General features: G+C 40.2%; 1 protein-coding gene across 1 annotated transcript; it reads left to right on the forward strand.

Moving 5' to 3' along the window:
- Positions 1–15,033: 15,033 nt before the first annotated feature.
- On the forward strand, positions 15,034–19,837 carry nefma (neurofilament medium chain a). Its single transcript, XM_086300386.1, has 3 exons — positions 15,034–16,248; positions 17,057–17,181; positions 17,292–19,837. Exons 1-3 carry the CDS (start codon positions 15,190–15,192, stop codon positions 18,925–18,927), a joined length of 2,820 nt encoding a protein of 939 aa, XP_086156512.1. The 5' UTR covers positions 15,034–15,189; the 3' UTR covers positions 18,928–19,837.
- Positions 19,838–24,981: the final 5,144 nt, after the last annotated feature.

A 24,981-nucleotide genomic window follows, 5' to 3' on the forward strand; every position in this document is an offset into this window, starting at 1 on the left:
GGCCCAAATGCAGGACTCGTTTGGGCATGGGAGTTTAACTGAAAATGGCAGCTTTATTGCTGGGAAATCCACAATAACATTACCTTACAAAAAAAAACCAAATAAACAACACGGGAACGTGGGAACTAAGGCCTGAAACACCGGAAAACTGGAACTTAAGCAGGAGCACAAGAAAACAAACCTGGAACTGAGAAGCTAAGAAACTAAACAGGCGCACAAGGACAAGGGAAACACACAGCTGTGAGGGTGCAAGACATGACAAAGGGCAAAGGTAAACACAGGGCTTAAATAGACATAACAAGACAAAGGAAGCAAAGCAGAATACGCTGACATAAGACAAGGACTATCAAAGTAAAACAGGAAGCACGAGACATTTGCAAAGATGAAGACTCAGAAACAGACTTGACACTGAGACATGACTGACTGGATATGCAACATGGAACACAGGGAAGACATGAAGTGACTGAAACTAGGAGCTAGAACTACAGATATAATATAAACAGAAAACCAAAGCCATGAATAACAAACAATCAAGGGATATAAGTTAAAGAAACACAAGACTGGGTCACGGACCCAGTACTGTGACATAAGAGTCAGGATCAATATTAAATTAATAAAATTCAAAAATCTGATTTAATTTAATTTGATTGAAATTTATTTAGCTATCTGCGAAGTTTATTAGATGAATATGACATTTTAGTTTAATTCTACTTTGCTTGTGACTTCAAATGGCAGTTCATAAGTAACTGAGATCACGCTATTCCTGCTATGGTATATTTAGAATATTTTAATGGATTTTACTAAAATACTGTGGTAGTAAGCAAAGCTTCTGATACTTTAAATAGTTCTCAGAAATATGGTTGTGAATAGGTTTGTTCTGTCAGTCAAAGAATTTGTTGAAATAACCACCCTAAAATACTATTTAGTACAATAAAGTAACACTTTATTGTACTAAAGTACTTTTTTATCATATGACATTTTGTAATACAAAGCTGAATTTGTATGTATTGTCATCATCATCTTTTATTATTATCATTATTATTATTATTATTATTATTTATTTATTTATTTATTTATTTATTTTACCACTAATCTAACTTGATTTCTTGTTTCTTTTCTTTTTCTGTTTTTTTTTTTTTTTTTAATAAAGCCCCAGACTGTGACAAAGTCTCCACCATGTTTTCCAGATGCCTGTAGAGACTCACCGTTGTACCTCTGTCCTGGACTCCTCCAGATAATCATAATTTAAACCAAAATTTCACATTCGTCAGTCAGAGTTGTTCGTTCTGTGTAGACACAACACTGGTTCATCCCTTGATTTAGCTCCAATTTTTTTTGTCAATTTTTCATGTCAGTGTTAAATAAAAGAAAACATTCAAAAGCCTGGAGAACTGTTACTGGAGACCACATTAAAAAAATTCCAAGAAATTGTGATTCCTTGGGAGCAAAATATAAAGAAATCAGGAGTGGCCTCATAGACATAGGCTGTCTTCACAGCATAAACTTTTGATTTGTCATTGCTGGAGTGGAATTAATCGCAGTATCAATGGCTCTGTTCTAATCAAGTGTCCTTTGAGGATGACGGTGTGATAGTGAGTCAGCAGCACAATAATTGATTTCTTGTTTCACAAACACTGTTCGGGTATTGACCAGAGACTGTAAAAAACAAAAAGAAACTGGATTAATGTTAATGAATAAAAGACTCATGTAGAATAATTATTTTTTTACTTATAATTAAACACACAAACACAATTGCAACAATTACAAATAAACATAACAATTAGTTCTGAATACTTTTCAAATACTTTGTTTTACTTGTAATTTAATTTTTTATTTGCTGTTTTTCTTATTTTGCGCTTCTTTATTTTTTTTATGTTTCCTTTCTTCCCTTTTCCCTTTTATAATGAAGGTGAATGTGAGTACTGATTTTTCCCAGCACAATCATTATTGTATCCCTATGCCTAAAAAAAAGTAATGAATCATTTAAAGCACACAACCCAGTATGACACCATCACATGCTGAGTGGTTGTTGTACACCATAAGTTGCATGGCTCTTTGTACTTCTAATACTGGAAGACAAGTAATAGTGACACTTCTATCAGCAACAGCAAATAATTATTCAGCGTTGTTTTCTCATAGTAATTGTAAGGTTTTCACTTTCACTAATCATACTGCTTGCTGTAGTGTGAGTATTAAGAGTGTAATATCTGGATATTATCTGAGGCCGCCTACAGGGAGAAGGTGGATCATCTGGCTGAGTGGTGCGACAGAAACAACCTGCTGCTTAACACCGAGAAGACCAAGGAGCTCATCGTGGACTACAGGAGGAATGCTGACCCACATCCACCCATCCATATTAAGGGGACGGCTGTGGAGCGTGTGAGCAGCTTCAAGTTCCTGGGAGTCCACATCTCCGAGGATCTCACCTGGACGACCAACTGCTCCAAGCTGGTCAAGAAGGCTCACCAGCGCCTCTTCTTCTTGAGGACTCTGAGGAAGAACCACCTGTCCTCAGACATCCTGGTGAACTTCTATCGCTGCACCATCGAGAGCATCCTGACCAACTGTATAACAGTCTGGTACGGGAACTGCTCTGCCTCGGACCGGAAGGCGTTGCAGAGGGTCGTGAAAACTGCCCAGCGCATCGCCGGAGCACCACTTCCTGCCATGAAAGACATCTACAGGAAGCGGTGTCTGAAAAGGGCTGGGAAAATCATCAAAGACCCCAGTCACCCATCACATGGACTCTTCACCCTCCTGCCCTCTGGGAGGCGCTACAGGAGCCTCCGGACTAAGACCACCAGGTACAGCTTCTTCCCCACAGCTGTCAGACTCCTGAACTCTGCCTCCTGACATCTGACCCACGTTAACTCATGGACTGAACATACACACACCCACAATGGACAACTGTACCCTCAAACACACAATAATAACATGGACTGAACCACCACTCACAACCACTAGCACTTTATATAGCCTCTGTAGGAATTATATCTCACTTATCTTAACTGCACTACTGTATAGTTCTGTGTAAATAATCATTCTGTACATTTGATAATTTTTAATCCTACAACTGTTTACAACTTGCATAGTTCCCATTTCTGTATAACTGCATATCTCAGATTTCTGTAAAGTTATTTATTTCATATTCTGTAGAGTTTTTCATATTTATATCCTGTTCATAGCCTGGGGCGATCGTGGCTCAAGAGTTGGGAGTTCGCCTTGTAATCGGAAGGTCTGTCAGTGTGCCCCAGGGTGGCTGTGGCTACAATGTAGCTTGCCATCACCAGTGTGTGAATGTGTGGATGACTGGATATGTAAAGCACTTTGGGGTCCTTAGGGACTAGTAAAGCGCTATATAAATACAGGCCATTTACCATTTACATAGCTTGTACTCACTACAGCCAGTTACTGTACATACTTATAGTTATAGAATATTCATAACATACTTCATACCGTGTACATTATAACATACCATAATAGACCCATTTCTGTAATATACTCACATATCTATATTATTGCTAATATATATTGTAATATATCTATATCACTAAAGCACTTCTGGATGGATGCAAACTGCATTTCGTTGCCCTGTACCTGTGCATGTGCAATGACAATAAAGTTGAATTCTATTCTATTCTATTCTATTCTATATCTGGAGTCCAACACTTTCAGTGACTAATGGTGGTCTGACAGGAGGTCTAGGCAAATATTATCATAATATATAGCATAAATAGGCAATCTCATCATTAGTCTGAGCTCTAAATAATTTATCTGGAGCACCAAATGCTACAGATAAATGGCAACAACAAAATAAATCACTGCGTAGGCAACACTGTGAATTTCCCTTCATCACAGGGAAACGAGAAAACATGCTTAGTGGGATATAACGTGTTTGTATGTGTGTATTTATGCTTCAGATTAGTTTTGCAATTTTCTCAGCGAGCTGACAGATTGATACAACACTCCCCAGTTTGTTTGTCATATATTTTGTTATGTAACTTTAGGTGAGTGATTGAATCTCATGTTGAATTTATTAAAGGTTTGATGGCTTCCCTGCTGAAGAAGTATGTTGAAGGGAATCACTTTTTTCAGGTTGCTTTTCAAACATTTTCTAGCGGAACAAGTGATTTGCGTATTTGTGCATTTCACATATACCCGTTTTCCCCTACTGATTTGTGGAAAAAATCAAACTGATTTAGAAACTCGAAGGACTGAATATTAGCATTTTCCTTGCTGATGCCTGCTCCATACGATCGGTGTGTGTGTGTGTGTGTGTGTGTGTGTGTGTGTGTGTGTGTGTGTGTGTGTGTGTGTGTGTGTGTGTGTGTGTGTGTGTGTGTGTGTGTGTGTGTGTGTGTGTGTGTGTGAAGTGACAGGCCTGTCTTGGGCTTTTGCCAATCCTTTTCCCTGTGTGAGGAAGATGTGGAACAGTTTTATTTCTGTCTGTGGCTACTTAGCCATCCACAGAGGATCGCCTATGAGAAAAAAAACTCTGCTCGATGTTAACATGGACATACACGCACACACACACACACAGAGAGAGAGAGAGAGAGAGAGAGAGAGAGAGAGCTACTGATGCATTGCAGATAAACTGCAGATCCTTGTGTCACCCCTCCCTTTCTGTTCTCCTTTGCAAACCCCTTCTACTGTTGTTCATCTTTCTTTTTTTTTTGCCCTCGCAGTATCCATGACATCACTTGCTCCCCACCTCCCACCAGCACCACCCAGTACAGCTATCCACAAGCTGTCACACCCTGCTTACCTCCCCACAAGATGCTCTTACCCTTCCACCTCTCAACCATCCATCTCAGGAGGCGTACAGCCAATCTTTGACCTTTGCAGAACACTGAAGACGAAAGTTTTCAGATCCACTACAACATAAGATTGTTTAACAAATCATTATTGATTTGGCCTTGAGCCAAAAATCCATGGTTATGCAGACTCTGGCTCTTGTTATTTTAAAAGTGAATTGTTACCCCACCTAAGAAATCTGTGGACAAATAAAATGTTCTGGAAGTGTAATTAAGGTGTTCATTTATATGAAAATTGACGATTTGTCGCCGCCACCACCAGGACAGTGAAGTCTGGTAAGTTATAGGAGTGGATTCAAATGATTTTAGTTGCAGAATATCATCAAAACCCTAAAAAATTTACACAGAACTGAAATTGTTTTGTATTTTTCTCAATTATTTTCACTCAACCTAAAAGACAATGTACAAATAGATTTTCTTCCCTGGTGCGTGCATCAGAGCAGCTTTGAAACCCACCGGGGAAAAAATATGTTAATCAATGTACAGGGCACCTCGAAGGGGAGCTGATGAAGCAATAATGTAAATTCATCACTGACAGACCATGTGCCTGTGAAGTGCAATGTATGCACACACGTACACAAATTCAAATGAAGAAAACAAGTGATACGGTCAAATATTTTGACATTGTTATAGAAATTATGTTATTCATTTTAAACCAAAGGTTTAAAATAAAATAACTGTAACACAGTCTTTAATGCATCACTTCAGAAAAACAAGCACGCATATATATGCATCAGTACAGAGTTTTAACCTATGTATGACATTTTTACAGTCTGGTGCTTTGAAGGACACCAGTGTTACAACTGCTAGTACTGTAGATGAATTTGACAAGGTTACCAAGGTGGATGAAAGTGTCATGTGTGGCTGTGTGCAGGCAGGAGTGGTGGACCCAAAGCGCAGACACAAGGAGCAAAAAGATAAACTCAAATGCAACTTTACTGGTGGATGGCTGACTGGAAATACAGGAAACTTATACTGGCAAGCAGATGGACAGACTACACAGCATGGGACGATGGCGATCAGACAAAGGAAAACACAGAGCTTAAATACACAGAGGAGCAATCAGTGAATGAGAGACAGAAGGGAAACACAGCTGGGGCAAATCAGGGCTAACGAGACAGGGGAAGCAAAACTTGATACAATAACCTGAGACACAGACTTCAAAGTAAAACAGGAAACATAACACAGAGACGCGGACTTGACAAGGGGATACTGCAACTAAGAAACACAGACAGAAACCAGAAAGTAGAACACGAACAAAGAAACCAAAACACTAGAAATGATAAATTAAGGCAAAATCAAAGTACAATAATAATGAAAACCCAAAACTCTGGGTTGATGACCGAGGTCTCCTAACAGAAAGAAGACAGTCAAAGATGTGACATTTGATCATTGACCCTTTCACACATAGTGGTCACTACAGTGAACAGCTATTCAAAGGCCGTTTTCTTGTATTTGTGTCAGTGTTGATGGTATACTTGCACATAAACCACTGATGTGTCACTCCATACACATCAGTTGTCCACCTAAGTGGACATGTAAACAATTCTTTGAAAAGTGCATGCTTAAAAAGAAAATGAAGTTCAAAAATCTTTTTTTTCATGCCTAAAGATGAATAAAAATACTTTTAAAAAAGTCCTGATTGAAGTTGTCATAATCAGAGATGGGCAGTAACGCGTTACTTGTAACGTGTTACTGTAATCTGATTACTTTTTTCAAGTAACGAGTAAAGTAAGGGATTACTATTGCAAAAACGGTAATTAGATTACTGTTACTTTCACGTAGGAACGCTGCGTTACTGCGTTACTAAAACCGTGATTTTTTGCAAGAATGTCTCACGACAGTGACGTAAGCGAGTGCGCCGTTAGTGACAACAGCTGTGTGCAGATCAACAATGGATCACATATCGAGTGCAGGAGAGAGTATGAGCGTGCAGCGTGGAAGTACTGACCTTACTTTGAGTTTGATTCCATAAAAAGTGACAAAAACATTAGTGTCCGTTGTGCGTGGGAAGAAAACTTCTTTTTACAGCGAAAAAAACCCCCTAAACTTCCGAGCAAGCACCGAGTGCGCTACGACGTAATGGGAAATTCACAGAGAAACTCGCGGATTCTTCCACTGACCGCAGCACACCTGCACCAGGGTAAACCTCCGCCTACCGCAGTCCTGCTTTACAGGTGAAAATAGAGCAACAGGACCGCTGAGTCTTTGACTTTATTTATTTTCTGCTGTGTTTTACTTGCATCTATTTGAAAGACTGAGTGTAAACACAAAAAATATTTTATTTTATGTGCTGGAATGTGTAGAAAATAGGTTTAAATGTTAAACTAATTTATTCAAGTCAGAGAATGTTGCTTATAGTTTAATTTTTGCTTGATGCATAAAGTTAAAAGAATAAAACTGATAAAACAAGTTAAAAAAAGAGACTTTTCCATTTGATTACATTTTGTATGATGGATTATGCAGAAAAAGTAGAATTGGGCTGAAAGATCTATCACTTTATCACCTATTCAGGTTGTAAATTGTGTTTTTAAAAAGTAACTAAGTGACTAAGTAACTAAGTAATTAATTACTTTTGAAAATAAGTAATCAATAAAGTAACGGGATTACTTTTTTGGGGAAGTAATCAGTAATTAGTTACTGATGACTTTTTTCAAGTAACTTGACCAACACTGGTCATAATTCATGCATGAAAGGGTTAATCAAATGTCCTATTTTCATATATGGACCTACAATGTAATATAAGTGTACCTGTGAAGTCTCTCTGTACTGAGGAGCTGAGAATTATCAGCAGACGTCTTAATTAATCTCCCTGTGTTTATGTCTGTCTGTTTATGTCTCAGTGTCATTCTTTCTCTCCTCTGGCTCATGACATACTGCTTCACCTCATGAATAAATAAGTGACAGAAAGGCAACAGGCAGCCTTGTTAATTGCATGAAAGATCGAAGCATCATTGTGGTAAGTATTACAATTATTTAGTTAAGCTATAGATTCCCAGTCCTCTTGAATACTATTACAAGAAGGCTACATTCAAACCTTTAGGTGTTAGGTGACGGCTGTGTGCGGACAGGGATAGGACCCAAGATGCAGACTCCAGAGACAAACTTAAACCAAAACAGCTTTAATGCTGAACGCAAACATAACACAACTGGAAAAAACTCAAAATAAACTAACACCGGTGGACTGGCAAAACACACAGCAAACTAAACAGTAGATCGCGACATGGACACAGAGAAACACAGGGCTTAAATACACAGAGGGAGCAATCAGGGAATGAGTAACAGGAGGGAAAAACAGCTGGGGCAAATCAGGCCTAACGAGACCAGGGGAAGCAAAACCAGACACATTAACATCAGACATGGACTTCCAAAGTAAAACAGGAAACATAACACAGACTCACAGGCAAGCACTAAAACAAAGGGAACAGAGACGTGGGACCAGGGCAGACACAGACACTGACTGGACGTGGAAATACAGCAGACAGGGAAGACAGCAACAAAGGAACACAGACAGAAAACCAAAACACTAAAACTCTAACCAAACCCCACCCAGAGGACCTTAACTTAAGAAAAACCCGTAAAGCAAAGCTAGAATATAAAGAAATAACAAAATCAAATAACCAAAAACACAAAACACTGGGTCACCGACCCAGGAACCCTAACATTAGGTAGATTAAGCTCTAAATATAATACTACAATTAGAGATGACTAAACTTGGTGACTACACCAACTAACACTCGTAAAGTCTCACTTTGAATCAAAATATATGTATTTTGTAAAAAGCAGTCTTAACTCCTGCTACCTGATGGTTACCTATTTTCAACCAGAAACTGGGCTTTAGTTTGACAAATGTACTAATAAATTGTAAATTTTAATACTATGCCATGGTTGAATCTGGAAGTAGTCTGACTTATTGACTTCACAAACACGAAGCATTTGTCATTATCCAGTTATTTAATTCAATTCAGTTTTATTTGTATAGCAACAAATCACAAAACACAGTTGCCTCAAGGAGCTTTATGTTGTAGATAATCCTAAAATAATACAGAGAAAAAAGACAAAACCCCAAGAATCAGATGACCACCTATGAGCAAGCGACAGTGGGAAGGAGAAACTCCATTTTACAGTTTTTCTCCATTGGTTTGGCTCATTTCTTGAAACAGAAATTACATTCTCAAAATAACATGGACAAACCTCCAAACCTCTTGGCAAATGTTCACAACAGAATGGCATTTCTCATTCATTTTATCAAATGGAAAATGCCTTAGTACATGTCTCAATTGTCTCAGTGCATCTTTGCAAATGATTAAGTACAAGTAGCCTACAGTTATACAGTTAGCCCACATTTAGCACATTTTCCAAATGAATAGATCTTGTAGATCTAAACTGATTAGTTGATTCTCAGTCTAATGATCATTCCCTCCAAAACATGTCAGCATGATTTCATTGTATAAGTACTTGCATGCACAACTGTCTGTTCAATTGTCAAAATTGGTCAAGAACATAATACCATGAATACCATATATGAACTTCTTTGAATATTTGATAAATTGATGACAGTCATTGACAGTCAGGTGAAACTAGACTAACGAAGGGGTAGTGTCACACACAGGTGTGTTCCATGATTGTGTGCTGCCAAACACAGATATATAGAGCTTGACCAGAGCCAGTCCGATCTTTGAACATGGATAGACAAGGCCAAGCAAACGGACAAGGGGAAGTTCTTCCTCAAGGAAGAGGAGGAAGAAGAAGAGGAGGAGGACTGAGAATGCGTGGTGGAGGAATAGGGGAAAGAGGCCGCAAATAATGCCATCACATTGAGACAGATCTGTGATGCCATCCTTCAGGACAATCATATTCCAGAATATAAACACATTAAGCATCTCCACAATAGACTGGGTTTTCAAGAAGCATCAGATGACAATGAAACAAATCTACAGGGTACCATTTGAGAGGAACTCTGACCGAGTGAAGGATCTGCGCTACCAGTATGTAAATGTAAGTCAGTTACTGGTTGTCTCTCATTATAACCTTACCTGTAATCACAGTAAGCAGTAGTTCACTTATTTGGTTTCAATACCTCCTTTACCTGATTTCAGAATCAGTATTTTCTTCATCTGACTTTAAGAATTTCAACAGAAACCTGCAGTTTACTGTATGATACGATTCTCATTATAATCCTTATTTTGTTGTCTCCCAATCAAATCTATCTAATACTGTAGGTTTTACTGTAACATCTCAGTAAGTCATCAGTATTTCCCACTCCCCTTTCTATCAAATACCCTGCAGTACTTCCTCATAGGCCTATCACTAGTTTAGAACCACTGGAGCAGTGGCCTGTAGTATATTGAACCTGTGGGGGAGAACATGTAATTGTCTAACTGTAGTATATGACTCTTCTGTATGACTGATTTTATGTTCTTTACTCTATTTTAGAGAATAATGGCATTGGAAGGACATGAGACCCCTCACATCCTGGTGTTCGTGGATGAAGCTGGCTTCAACCTGGCCAAGGGCCGAAGACGTGGCCGTAATATTATTGGCCACCGGGCCACAGTGGATGTCCCAGGTCAGCGAGGGGTCAATATAACTATGTGTGCTGCCATTTCTGAGAATGGTGTGGCCACTCACATCCCCAGTCTTGGCCCATACAACACACACAAGCTCCTCATCTTCTTGGATCGCCTTTATACCGATTTTATCCCTGAAAATGAGAGGTCTCATAGGGCCTCACCTACCCATTCATGTAATTGTGTGGGACAATGTCAATTTCCACCATAGCCCACTCATTAGGAGCTGGTTTGCAACGCATCCAAGGATGGTCATGGGGTTCCTACCACCTTACTCTCCTTTCCTCAATCCGATAGAGGAGTTTTTCTCTGCTTGGAGCTGGAGAGTGTATGAGCATCATGCTCAGGATCAGCCGTTCCTGCTCCATGCTATGGACGCAGCGTGTGACGACATTACAGGAGATCAATGCAGGGGATGGTTGCGGCATGCACGCCGTGTCTTCCCTCGTTGCATTGCTAGAGAAAGTATCCGCTGTGATGTGGACGAGAATCTGTGGCCAGACGGACAACAGCGTGTAAATAATCAGGAGGGTGAAGACAGTGGACAAGAGCGGGAGAATGAGTACAGCGACCACTGAATAAGTCCTTGTTTTTTGATTTTGTGTTCATACAATTTACTACTGTAATGTACATTTTCTTTTTACATATGTATGAAACTTTCTTTGCGTGTGAATAAAAAATGGTTATAACTTCCTTGGTAGTGTGAGTGCAATCTGTGATGTCAAACCTTGGAGGCTACTCTTTTCTGTCGTATATTGTTGGTCCTCTGCCATAGTGACAAAACATCTAAACATTTTGTATGGCAGTACTCACACAATGCCAAAGGGATGATGCATTTTGGGGGCACTGACTATTCAGATTAGAAAGAAATGTAGTTTTGACACATGAGTGAACAGTTTTAGGAGAGATATGAGCTTTTGCAGGTGGACCATGTTGTTGTGATCAACCATCCAGGTTTATTTTGACAAAAGCACCAAGAATGATGAGAATGTCCCATCTGTGTCGAGAAATGAGCCAAAGCTATTGAGAAGGATCTTTGCCATTTTGGAGACACTGACTGTTTAAATGCGAAAGGGATTTAGATTGAAGCCTGTGTGAACAGTTTTGGAAGAGATATGAGCTTTTGCGGGTGAGCTATAGTGTTGTGCTAAACTGTAAGAGTGTTTTGCCAAATGATCTTAGAGTTTTGAGAATGTAATTTCTGTTTCAAGAAATGAGCCAAACCAATGGAGAAAAACTGTAACAGGAAGAAACCTCTGGGAGAACCAGGTTTAGATTTGACAATTAAACGGTTGTTTGGACTTTGGTATATGTGCTCTGTGCTTGAAGCTATTGACTCTCTCATTTTTTATTCAGTGTAGTTGTACCAAAGTACAAAACTGATATATACATATATATATAGATATGCATACGTATGTATAGATATGCATACAGATAGATAGATAGATAGATAGATAGATAGATAGATAGATAGATTTTATTTTAAAGGTAAAGGCAATATTTCTATTAGTGAAATGTATGTATAACTTTGAAAGTCTATAGCTATAACTACATGGAAGTCTACAGAGTCATCATTAGTGCAAATATATCATTTTCAATACACACTTAGCGTGTAGAATATGGAGTATGAAATTATTTCATAGGACATTTTTAAGCATAAAATATCACTCAACTGAATGTAATGCAGAAAGTGAGCGTGTGTTCACCAATCATATAAACCATAAACACATAAATAAATAATAAATAAATAATTATGACCCACTACCCATGGGAAAGATGAAACTTTCGTCTTAGTTTTGTATTTCATGACACTTTTAGATGGGAGTATTGAAGAAAGTAAGATTATTCAGGTAACCTCTGATACAGGATGCAGCAACATCTGTTGATATTTGTTGATCAACAGTAATACACCTTTAAGCACAATTTTTTTTTCATTAGTGAACTACTTTTGCAAATGACCACCTCTGGCTCTACACAAAATGGCAAAACAAATGAACTGCATGTATGTTCATGTGTATATAGTTTACACATGAATGTGAAGCAAACACAGTCAAGGTATTATAAACTGTAGTTGAACGACTAGTTTCATTATTAGTCAGTTGATGCAAGGATGTTTATGTGTTAAGTTTACAGGTGAATGTCTTACATATGTTTGTGTTATTCTGTTATTACAAAAGATTGCTATGCTGCTGCTCATTTTTATGATCCACTCGTATCGGTTTAATAAAAGGTCACGCTGACCTTGCAGCTTACTGTGAATATGTAACAGTACACCTCTACACTATGCAACTTAAGGTTGTCCACACCTTGACCCCACGCGGGTACACTTCAATACTGTGGAGGGCTCACTGCAGGTTGCAGGCTGGGACAGACTGGGGCTGACTGGGATGGGCTTGTCTCCTTGTTAGAGCCTGTTTCTACTGCAGTGCTATTTGAAAACACTCCAACCCTTCTGCAGTGCGCTGGAGCCCAAAACTGATGTTGAATGACTCCCCTTTTTCTGCCCAACCCACCCACACTCACTCTAAGTTGTACATCACACCACCACCGCCCTCATAGGGCATCTAAAAGCACCTCAAGGTTCTGAGTCGACAGCCCTACAGCAAATATATCTGTCTGAAATCCTGCAGCCAGTATCAGGGCCCGAAGAGAACGTCATGGGACAGTGATCAAGGGCACAGTAAAGTCTGCAAACAGAGAGACTGGGGTGTGGCTCCTGGAGTATAATTACTTACAATACACGATGGCGCTTAGAATAGGCAGACATGCATAAACAGGGTGAGAAAGCCATTGTGACTTTCTCTGTATCCCTCTCTGTCTTCCTCTCTCTCTTCTTCTCTCGCTGTCTGCCTTTCTGTCTCTGGAGCAATCTAAAATTGGCCAAGCTTGATGCATTTGTACTGCCTGACTAAACCTTTCAGCAGAAGGAAATGAGGGGGGGGGGGGGGGGGGGGGGGGGGGACATAAACTGTAGATCAAGGTGATAATTATTATTATTATTATTTGAAAAGCTTTAAATTTAAAGTGCAATCTCCAGATGTGCAATAAAGTATCTGTCTTGGTCCTTATGTCCGCACTGGCTTTGCAGGATTTTAAATATGGTTGCACTTGCAGAGGAGAGGTTTGAGAATTTTGACAGAATTAAATAAGCAGTGGAGGGGAAAAAAGGTGGATGCAGCTGTTTGTGGTGCATTACCTTCAACAATCATTTTCACATTGATCAAAGTCACACGATATTTGAGTGAAGCTTCAAGATTGACAGAAGATCAATACCCTGATGGCCCAAGCCACAATGCAGCCAACCTACACAGTGAGGCTTCATTTGTTGAGGGTGAAATGTCCTTATCAAATGCTTCGATAACTCACAAATCCCATGCAAAAATCCTACTAACTTGGAAGAAAGTTTACGTGCAGCATGTACAAATATAAACACTGACTATTACAGTGTTGTAGCTAAAACACATTTCCGTGTAGGTTGTACAGACTAATTTCTAAACAGTTCTGTAAATTAACAAAGATTATATTTTGTCATGATGGAGATTAAAAAGAAAACAAAAGTCGGTTAACCAAGTTATTGAATGAATACCTGATGTTTAGACATTCAATTGTAAGAACAGACTGTGTCAGGAGTTGGAAAATTCAGTGTACTTTGTAGCTGTGCCTTAACCTAAACAGACTTCTCTTCATGAAAATTAATCCAGCTTCTTTATGATGATATTTTTCTTTTCACGGAAGTTTGGAAATCAATTAATGGTTAGAAGTGTTGGTAAACAGAAAAAACACTCAACTTTAAAGTTTGAATTATCTGTATGTGTGGCCATAGATGTTTGATAAGGTAAGCTATTTATTTGGGATGGAGTGCCACTATAACTCACTTGGTTGAGCAGGTTGCCTATATGCCAAAAGGCTTCTAAGGAAGGCACAGGCTTTATTCCACCCTGGGCCATTTCCTGCAAGTCATTCCACCTTGATCTCCTCCTACTTTAATATAAGCTCTTTACTGCTCTGTCCAACAAAGACTAAAAATCCCACCCCCTCAAAAAATGGCTTGTTTTTGACTACCCTGTGCAGCAGTGATCCAAAAAGACAAACTATGGACAATATTAATGTAAACACAAAAATACAGCATGCAGACAGGAACGCACGCACACACACACACACACACACACACACACACACACACACACACACACACACACACACACACACACACACACACACGCTGTGGATCACTGGGTGGGCACTCCCTTTTACCTTCTTTATACCGTATTATTGACAAGAAGGATAAGAATGTTTATTTTTTCAACCGAGAATAAATGCAACTGATACTGCTGTTGAACTGCATGTTGCTGTCCATGGTGCTGGACTAAGAGGGGGCTACATCTATCTATCTATCTATCTATCTATCTATCTATCTATCTATCTATCTATCTATCTATCTATCTATCTATCTATCTATCTATCTACTTTGTCAGGTTACTTTAAGCCGGACACCCACGTAACCCGTATAGCCCACGTGGTTCAGGCTGAACGGGACCCCGGACCATTAGCAGACGGCCCGAGAGGGATGCGCCCTCCCCTCCCCCTATTTCAGTGGATGGAATAAAATTGCCTCATACTTGCTTTGGCAACTGCAGAGCCTCGGATATATAAGGAGCACGCAGAGGAGGTCTCAGTCGCTGTGAGAGCCACACACCCCTCACCTGCACGCACACATACACCCACATAAACGTTCGCCACACTCCTGCACGTCCTGCACCGTCCTCCTTCATTCTTGCGCACATCCCCTTCTGTGGTCTAACCGGATGAGTTACCCGGTGGACACTGTAGGGAGTCCCTTCAGGAGAACTATGGATACCAGAACGACCAGCTATGGCTACAGCCGCTCCAGCGGCACCCCCTCCAGCGGCTTTCGGTCCCAGTCCTGGTCCCGGGCCAGTCCCGGCTCCACCGTGACCACGTCTTACAAGAGGAGCGTGAATATGCCGGCAACCCGGGCATACAGCTCAGCTGTGCTGAGCTCCGCCGACAGCGTTGATTATAGTCAAACCTCTATCCTGAACGGAGACTACAAGCGTTCTAACGAGAAAGAGCAACTTCAAGGGCTCAATGACCGGTTTGTTGTTTACATTGACAAGGTGCACTACCTGGAGCAGCAGAACAAGCAGATCGAGGCGGAGATCCAGGCACTGCGGCACAAACAGGTGTCGCGCTCCCAGATGGACGACCTCTATGACCAGGAGCTGCGGGAGCTACGGGAGCTGCTGGAGCAAATCCACCATGACAAGGCACAAATTCAGCTCGACACGGACCACATCGACGAGGACATCCAGCGGATCAGAGACCGCTTTGAAGAAGAAGCTCGCATCCGAGAGGAGACAGAGGCCATAATCCGTATCCTGAAGAAGGACATGAGCGACTCGGAGTTGGTAAAGTCTGAGTTGGAGAAGAAAGTTCAGTCGCTGCAGGATGAAATCGCCTTCATCCGCAACAATCACGAGGAAGAAGTCAGCGACCTCATCGCCCAGATTCAGGCGTCTCAGGTGACAGTGGAAAGGAAAGACCCCCAGAAGGCTGACATCACCGAGGCTCTCCGGGAGATTCGAAGCGAACTGGAGGGCCACTCCAACCAGAACCTGCAGCAGGTGGAAAACTGGTTCATGTGCCGCTACGTCAAGCTGACCGAGGCTGCAGAGCAAAACAAGGACGCCATAAAGTCCGCCCGTGACGAGATAGCCGACTATCGCCGTCAGCTGCAGTCCAAGACGGTGGAGCTGGAGTCCGTCCGCGGTACAAGAGACTCACTGGAGAGACAGCTTAATGACATCGAGGACCGCCACAACAGCGACCTGGTTAGCCTGCAGGTAAGAAGGCAGCCCGGTAAGAGCGGTGAGTGGGCTGAGAACAGACGTTCAACTCTAAAACAAGGCAATTCTGTTTTGAAATGTCATAGATTATTCTTAAAGAATTGTGTAGCCTGTTTTTAAAACTTGATAAAAGAGTTGATGTTCTTAATAGGACACATTTACGTTTTACTGACGCAGCATTTAAGCGTGAGCCTTTAAAATCAAATAAAAAAAAGATTCACAAATATAAAATATTAGTTTCTATTATCTTTGACAGGTTCTGTAACATTTGTCCCCTTCTGCCTAACTGTGACTGTTCAGCACAAACACTTTTCTCTTAAGCAGGCTGGTTGTATTCACAAGCTGGAGAGATTTCCAAGAGTCACGAAATGGTTAAAAGGGAATCGCTGCAGCAGACTCTCTCTCTCCCGCTCTCTCTCTCTCTCTTGCTGAGTCAGAGGCAATGGGTCGATGCCTTGATTGGCTCTGTCCTTGCATCACACCACTGAGATTTTAGGGCGAGGGTGGGGGTGTATTGAAAGAGTGCGGAGGCTGCCCTTGAAACAGAGGCATTCAACATCTCTAGAATACTGTATTGCGTCAGAATGTATTAAAAAGCAAGCAGCCTTGTTGCGCAGAGTCTGCAGAGTTTACAGAAAGACATGGGCAGCACTGCAACAGATAATTTGGAAAAACTATTAAGGCTTCAAAAAAAATTTGCATAATACATGAAGACTGGTTTTGACCACTGGACCTCGTATTGCATTTAAATTATTCAACATATTCAACCCTATAACAACAGCTGATTTTTGTGTATTTCACTCAGGAAACAATTCACCAGCTGGATAATGAGCTCAAGAGCACCAAATGGGAGATGGCTCGTCACCTGCGCGAGTACCAGGACCTGCTCAATGTCAAGATGGCCTTAGACATTGAAATAGCTGCATACAGGTACAGGATACACTCATGCACAATTGAAATTTAATTTTGAAACAATATTTGCAGTCCTTTTCATATAGAAGCATACTTTAAATATCTGATTTATGCATTTGTTACACTAGGAAACTCCTAGAGGGTGAGGAGACCCACTTCAGCACTTTTCCTTACCGCCAGACTGTCACCACCACTAAAATCTCTAAGCCTAAGTCGGAGCCCACAAAGCTTAAGGTGCAGCACAAGTTTGTGGAGGAGATCATTGAGGAGACAAGGGTTGAGGATGAGAAGGCTGAAATGGATGAGGCCCTGGCAGAGCTAGCGCAAGAGCTCTCTGCCACACAGGAAGGAGAGGAGGGTGAAGAGGAAGAAGGGGAGGAGAAGGCAGAGGGAGAGGAAGCAGAGGGTGAGGTGGAAGAGGGAGAAGGAGAGGAGGGAGGAGAAGCAGAAGAAGAAGTCGTAGCTGTCACTGAAGCCAAAGTTAGCTCAAGTGCGCCCAGCAAGGAGGAAGAGGAGGATGAAAAAGGTGGTGATGAGGGAGAAGAGGGAGAGGGAGAAGGTGGTGAGGATGAGAAGGAAGAAGAAGCAGAGGGAGAAGGTGGTGAGGGTGAGGATGAGGGAGAAAAGGGGGATGATGCAGAGGGAGGTGATGAAGAAGGAGAGGGAGGAGGAGAGGAGGAAGAAGTTGAGGAGACAATGTTGTGCACCAAAGCTCCAGAGTCTAAAGCCTCTCCTGACAAAGAGAAGGCTGGAGACAAAGAGGGCAGTGGAGAAGAGGAGGGAGCAGGTGCTGAAGAAGAGAGTGGAGATCAGGATGAAGATGCAGGTAGTGACAAAGCATCCAAAAGTGGAGATGAGAAGGAGGAAAAAGAGGATGCAGGCAAAAAGGGAGATGAGAAGAAGGGAAAAGATGAGCCAGACTCAGAACCAGCTGTAACCCAGACAGAGGCTCCAAAAACTGAAGCTACAAAGGCCGAGGCCAAGAAAGAAGATGCTCCTAAATCTGAGGAAACAAAACCTGAATTTCCAAAGAAAGAAGAAGCTCCCAAAACAGAGGGATCAAAACCTGACTCTCCAAAGTCAGATTCCCCAAAGCCTGTGTCTCCCAAATCTGAATCCCCTAGGCCTGCCTCCCCCAAGTCTGAATCCCCTAAGCCTGCCTCCCCCAAGTCTGAATCTCCTAGACCTGCCTCCCCCAAGTCTGAATCCCCTAAGCCTGCCTCCCCCAAGTCTGAATCACCAAAACCAGAGTCTCCTAAATCTGAATCTCCCAAGCCTGCTTCTCCTAAAGCAGAGTCTCCAAAAGAAGCATCCCCAAAATCTAGCTCCCCAAAAGCTGAATCCCCAAAGACCGAGACCGCAAAGCCTGAGGCTCCTAAAAGCACTGAAGACAAGACTGAGAAAAAGAGCGAGCCAACAGAAGAGAAGAAAGTTGAAAAGAAAGATGTTGCCATGAACGGTGACATAGACAAGAGTAGCCCTGAGGAGAAAGAGAAGAAGGATGAAGGAAAAGAAGCTGATGTGATCACCAACGGCGTAGACGAGAGTCCTGTCAAGGAAGACGGCAGCCAGAAGGTTGTGATCACCAAGACCGTGGAGACAATCACCACCGGAGAGGATGGGTCAAAGCATGTCATCAAGTCCGTCACTGTGACCGAAACAGTGAAGGAGGCGGAAGAGATGCTGCAGGAGAAACTGGTCTCTACTAAGAAGACCGAGAAACACTCCACTCAGTCCATCAAGCAGGTGACGGAGAGTGAGTGAGCGAGCAGAGAAGCAGGGGAGGAAGGGGAGAGAACAACACAAGCAATCAATCCAGAACTAACATAACAAAGAAAATCATACAGCTAGAGCGATGTAATAAAGATAACCACTCTCAAACATACAAAACAAGTCAGAGCGAGAAGACAAAAGTTAAACGCTACAAATTTCAAAAATGCATGTTGAGTGAAAGCTTCAAACGGGCTTCACAGCAGACGCGGACAGGAGCAAGTGACTGAGATATTTTATTCTTCCTTATATTTTTTTCCTTTCTGCAGTTAGTGGGTGAGCTCACGAATGGGTGGGTGCTTGGGTGGGTGGGGTGTCTCTGCATGTTAGCTCAGGGGAGCGGAATACTTTCCTCTCTGTATGGTAGAAATACACCTTAAAAAGAGTAAATACTAGAAAGCAATCAATAAACAATATTACTGCGGAGAGGGTTTTGGAGTTGAAGCAAAAGTGGGGGACTGGCGGATGGAGGGTCCTCGATGCAGACATATGTATTCTACTGACGAAGCCTTACTTGACACGTGAAGATACCAACTGAGCCAAAAAGAAACTAACAACAACAAATACACAGCCAACAGTGACGGAAGAAATGGACGGTGATATGATAAACACAATACCATATACATCCATTTACCGAAGCAGATAAAGCTTAAGAAACCTAAAGAAACTCCTAGCCTTAAACATGCTTTTTATCAGTGTCTGTTATGTTTACCTGACTGCAACTGAAAAAAATATATACTGTAAATGATAGAAACATGCATTCCTGTATGCATAGGATGGACTTGAATTTAAATACAGAATTTAATGAGGTGCTACTGTTTGCAATCCCATGACTTTACTCATCATGAACAATTTCCCAGCAGCATTTGCTCAATAAATGTCATAAAGATCTTCAAAACGCCAACTGTCTGTTGTCACTTTATTATTCTTTTAATCATATTTTTTGCAACTGTATACAGCACTGCAGCAATACAGCATTACAGCTACGGAATATTACATAGTTTATTAGCAATTGAATGTAGTTACTGTGGTTTGTTTCCTGTCAACAGCAACATAAACCCAGCAGTGACGACAGATGTGATCACTAACAGGCTGGGTGCAGAAAATCAGTATTAAATAGCATCAGTGTCTTTTTAAAAACCCACCACAAGGGTTCCAAAAGCCTAATTTAATGACGTGGACCAGTGTGTGTTTGTGTGTAAATGGCATTTTTAAACAACAACAACAACAAAAAAAAATCACATTAGGAGAGATAACAGAATATTAACTACAGGGAGCTATTTGAGATAATTGGGAAAACAATGCCATGGGCGATCTTGGTTGGGTGTCACTGGTTAATCATTAGTATCAGCATGAATTTCATTTAAAAATAAATGCATGGAAATAAAGTATCTCGTAGTGTACTCGCACTTCTCCGCATTGCACCAGTTTAGAAACATTAAGTCCTGGACAAGCGAGTTTGGTTCTTGTTGCTACTTTTCTTTTTAAAGAAACCAAACGAACTTGGCAGTCATGGAAGCTCGTTTCTCTGGCCTCCATTCCTCTCTTTCTTTATCTGTAAACTTTGGCTGTGTGGTGTTTAAATTAAAATAAAAGTATGTCTTAAAAGTGAGAAGCGTCACTTTTAAGCATCTATCCCTTTACTGGCACCGAGCCCAAGGCTGCTGCGCTTTAGTGATGTGCGATACCACTGATTTCCTTTCCGATCCCATACCAAGTAAAATTCAGGGTGGTATCGACGATACTGATCCGATACCGATACTTTGTACAAAAACGTATTTTATTTATTGTATCTTTTATTGTATCTCAAATTATAGCGTCAACATGATTACAGGATATCAGAGTACTCGTTCTTATCACTTAATAATGCAGAATTCATAGAAATAAAAAAACTGAAGTTGTGCGCTATTTGAACACGCTGCCTGCCTGCAGCACTAAAGGACTCCGCGAGAGACGTCATATTCTGTGATATGATTTACTCTGAGGTGTTTGACGAGGTTAGTGGTGTGGCCACAACACCTCACTTTCTTGCCACATGTATCACAAGTCTCGGCTGTTTGTGGAGGTAAAATACGGCCACACATGACTCCATTTACGCTCAGCCATTGTTGTGAGTGCGCACGCCAAGGGGCTGCAACACATTTATACAGCCATATTTCGCATATGACTATGAAAGGCGGAAGAGGAAGTAGTTCCTTCGAATGTAGACAATCCGAATGTTATAGTTTCTTTCCACTGTGTTCCTGTTAATGATAAACTACAAATTTACCCTAAATTACTAAAATATCAATATTTTAATATGAGAATCGATTCAAGAACATGAATGACTGGTATCGGAGGAATCGATATTTCAGTATCGATCCGCATATCACTACTGCGCTTATAGACTATAGTATGGCTATAGACTGTAAATAAAAGATGGATGCATACATACAATACCTTGCTAATCAGAGGTGGGAAGTAACTACGTACAAATACTTCTTTACTGTGCTTAAGTAGAATTTTCAGGTATCTGAACTTTTACATGAGTATTTATTTTTCTGACAACTTTCAACTACATTTCCCCTTCATTTTTAAACAAATATCTGCACTTTCTTGTAGTGTTTTTATTATATTATATTTATATTAAATTGTGTTTGCAGTACTTCAGAATGTGACTAGCACTACAGAAGAGGAGGAAGCCTGAAGGGATGTTACATCAAGCGAAGCAAAGATGAATTTTGCATTTAAGCTGATGATGTTTAGATTCATTCACTGACTTCCAACTTTATACAGTCTAGTGTAAAGACAGTATAAACAAAGTAGTGTCACTGTAGGGGATGGACATCAGCCAGTTCAGTTGCATAAATCCACAAAGAGCAACAGGTCAGCTGTTCACATCATGTACACCAAGAATATCTACTGAAGCTTATATTAGAAATTATTGTGAGTTGTGATTATTTTCCCCATGCTGATCCAGTACACAGATCACTACACGGGGTTTCCCGACCTGCTGAATCCCACCCACTTTAACCCCTGCCTTGTTTTACTGTTTAGGTGTGGAGGGAAAGTCCTCGTCTGCAACGTAGGTGACAGAAAATAGCATTTTTGTTTAAAATTTTCTTTCACTGCATGTGCCCTGTATAATAGATTCAAACACAGCAGTTTGATTGAAATTAGAACGTTAAAATGTTAATAATTTCTATATTCTCATATACTAATATTTAATTATTATTATATTAATATAGCACAAGGTTCAGTTACATTTGTACAAAAATGGCTAGTAGAATTGTGTAGCTACTTTTTCCATTGTTAGTAAATTCAGAGCCTGTACTTTTTTTTGCTTTTACTTGAGTAAAAAAGTCACTTCAGTACTACAACTTTTACTGGAGTAAAGGCATCTGTACTTCTACACAGCAAATTCAAAAGTGTTAAATGTTTTGGTGTTAATAGTCTTCTTGCAAAAGTAGAGTTAATTTTACTCTAAGCAGAGTCACATTCTTTTAATGTAACTCTGAGGTGTAAAATGATAGTAGTTAAAATCGAGTGTTAAAAATGAGTGTTTCTCTGTCAAATCTGGAGGTGTTACAATGGAAACATTAACTCTTGACCTCTTAACTCTGAACTCCTACAGGGGCTATGACACCAACAGAGTAAATTCACAGACTCCGCCCCCAGCACGGCTCCAATCGAAGCTGAAGTGAAGCCGTTTCAGAACATTTTGCTCTACATATTTGAGTTGTTTGCCATGCTTGGTAAGTCATTTTTTCAAAGATTGTTTCAATTGTTATTATGAGCTTTTACTTCTGTGGCTCTTTGGAGTTGAGACAAAGCTGTGTGGAAGGCATTAGCCATGTTGCTCAGTGATAGCATAATATTCTGTTTTAGCTAGCTGAAAGGTATTGTTTGCGGGCAAATACCACAGCCTTGAAAAAAAGCTTGCATGTGAATTTTCAGTCAAACTTTTGGTCAAATACACCTAAAACAATGTGTAGAATGTGAAATGTTGGTATAATGGTGCTACTTGAAGCCTGAAAACGATCGCCCATAAAAATAAAAACACGAGCAAACAGCAGTAGCAGACGTCCTGACTGGATTCTACGTTAGCATAGATCCCTCCAGAGTTTTGTGCACACGGTTTAGGTAAAAATGAAAAAGGTTGAGGTTTTACATTTAGTTCAGTATTACCTGTTGCCTGTGTCCTTGTCTTTTGGGAAAATACTTTACACAAGTAATGGCTCAAAGAGGATTCCTTTTTTTTTTTACTGTGCTGCAATTGTTTACTGGATTATTTGTGCCATTAATTAGTGTCAACTAATTTTTATTCGATCTCCGCACAGGATATGCTTGTGAAGATGGAATATGGGGGAGAGCAGAAGTGCGTTGAAGTTCCACAAAGGGATGAATGAAGGACATGCATATTGTATTGAAGAAATAAGTGATGAGAATGCTGTTATTTGCATTTACCATGTCAGACCTTTTGATAAACAAAATTCTAATGAAAGTGAGAACATGTATACTGTTACGTCTTTCAGAAAATGTTTTGAAATTGTGGTGCACAGTTCAGAATAAATGTTTTTCAAAAACCATTGCATCTTTTTAGTAAATGTTTATTTCCAAAAGAAATTTCTAGAAGTTCAGAACAGTAAAATTCCCGCTTTTTAGAGTGAATTAGAAGATAACTCTTACGTAGTTAAACTAAAATACTCTTTGAGAGTTAATATATAAACTCTTAACACCAAGTGTTAAATTATCAACTCCAGACAGATTTGGTGTTTAACACTAAATCAGAGTTAATGTACCAACTCTCCAAAAAGAGTTAAATTAACACTCTCTGGTGTGGACCCATATAGACACTTTAATAGTGTTGAAATCAAATCCGACAGTGTTAATTTGGACATGATGGATTTGCTGTGTACTTAAATAAAGAAAGTCAGTACTTTTGTCACTCCTGCTGCTAATCAATGGTAGTAATCAATGCTAATAAACCTAAAATGCCCTACAAGGCACTCACATCACAAACATTGGCGACATTTCCAGTTCAGTGACTCCCAGTCTACCAACAACAGCAGCCTGTGTCAGCAAACTCCACCCCTTAAATCACAATTCAAATGATTCAGCAGGTGAAGGTGGTAACTATCCATAAACACCAAAAATATCTCTGTTATAGTCTGAAAACATGCCTTTTAATGCTCTGAACTTCACTACTCTCAATTCCTTCTGTAGGGAATTCAATTAGATCACAATGCTTTAATGTAATTGGTGACATGAGGAACACGTTTTTGATGTTATTGGGATGATTTTCTTTTCAGTTCTTCATTGCTGTTAAACAGTTGTAATGTGGTAAATGAAATTTAGCTATGTGTAAATGCCAGCATATATTTCTGTGATAATTCTGATACATACATAACATACTGAGCATATTACCTTAGCTTAATAAAGATGAATACTTCGCACCCGTTGATGCTTCTTTTCTTCCTCATATTCATTTGTCATTTCCCCTTCATTCCAATGCATAATGATCTCAGATCTTTGAAGGACTAGGCTAGTGACTATCATTGGATGTTATTCTTAAAGAGGCAATATGTGATACTTTGAGTAAACTACACAGTGAGTTTAGATACTCACTATAAATCCTGGCAACATTCAAAAGTTACAAACTTGCTCTGTAACCCAGTATATGGTGAGCAGCAAGTGATCTCAGACAGTATAGAAGATGAAAGTTTTAATCTGATTTTACTACTAAACAGTTTTTTATTTGTAAGATGAAGATTATGGTTTTTAAGCCACATTCTTTGATGTTCAAAATCAATCTTGAACTACAGCAGGATCTTTTGTGACAGTGTTTATAACACAGCAGGATAGCAATTATCTTAGAGGCAATGTTGTGACTCTAAATGTCTGTATTTGTCAGTGTGTGTGTGGTAAGTGATTGGGCTGCTCACCTCTCTGCCTGTTAAGGAAATAATAAATCAACACATGTCTCTACATTTCCAAGTGCCTATGAGGACTATATCATAAATCTGTATGCATGTCAGCATAATCTTTAAATCAGGGCTCAAAATCAGT

Source organism: Aulonocara sp. 'chitande type north' Nkhata Bay, linkage group LG7 (genome assembly GCF_057382095.1).
Source record: "Aulonocara sp. 'chitande type north' Nkhata Bay isolate Kocher_YH1m ecotype deep benthic linkage group LG7, A_spYH_male_GT1.1, whole genome shotgun sequence".
NCBI classification, from domain to species: Eukaryota; Metazoa; Chordata; class Actinopteri; order Cichliformes; family Cichlidae; genus Aulonocara; species Aulonocara sp. 'chitande type north' Nkhata Bay.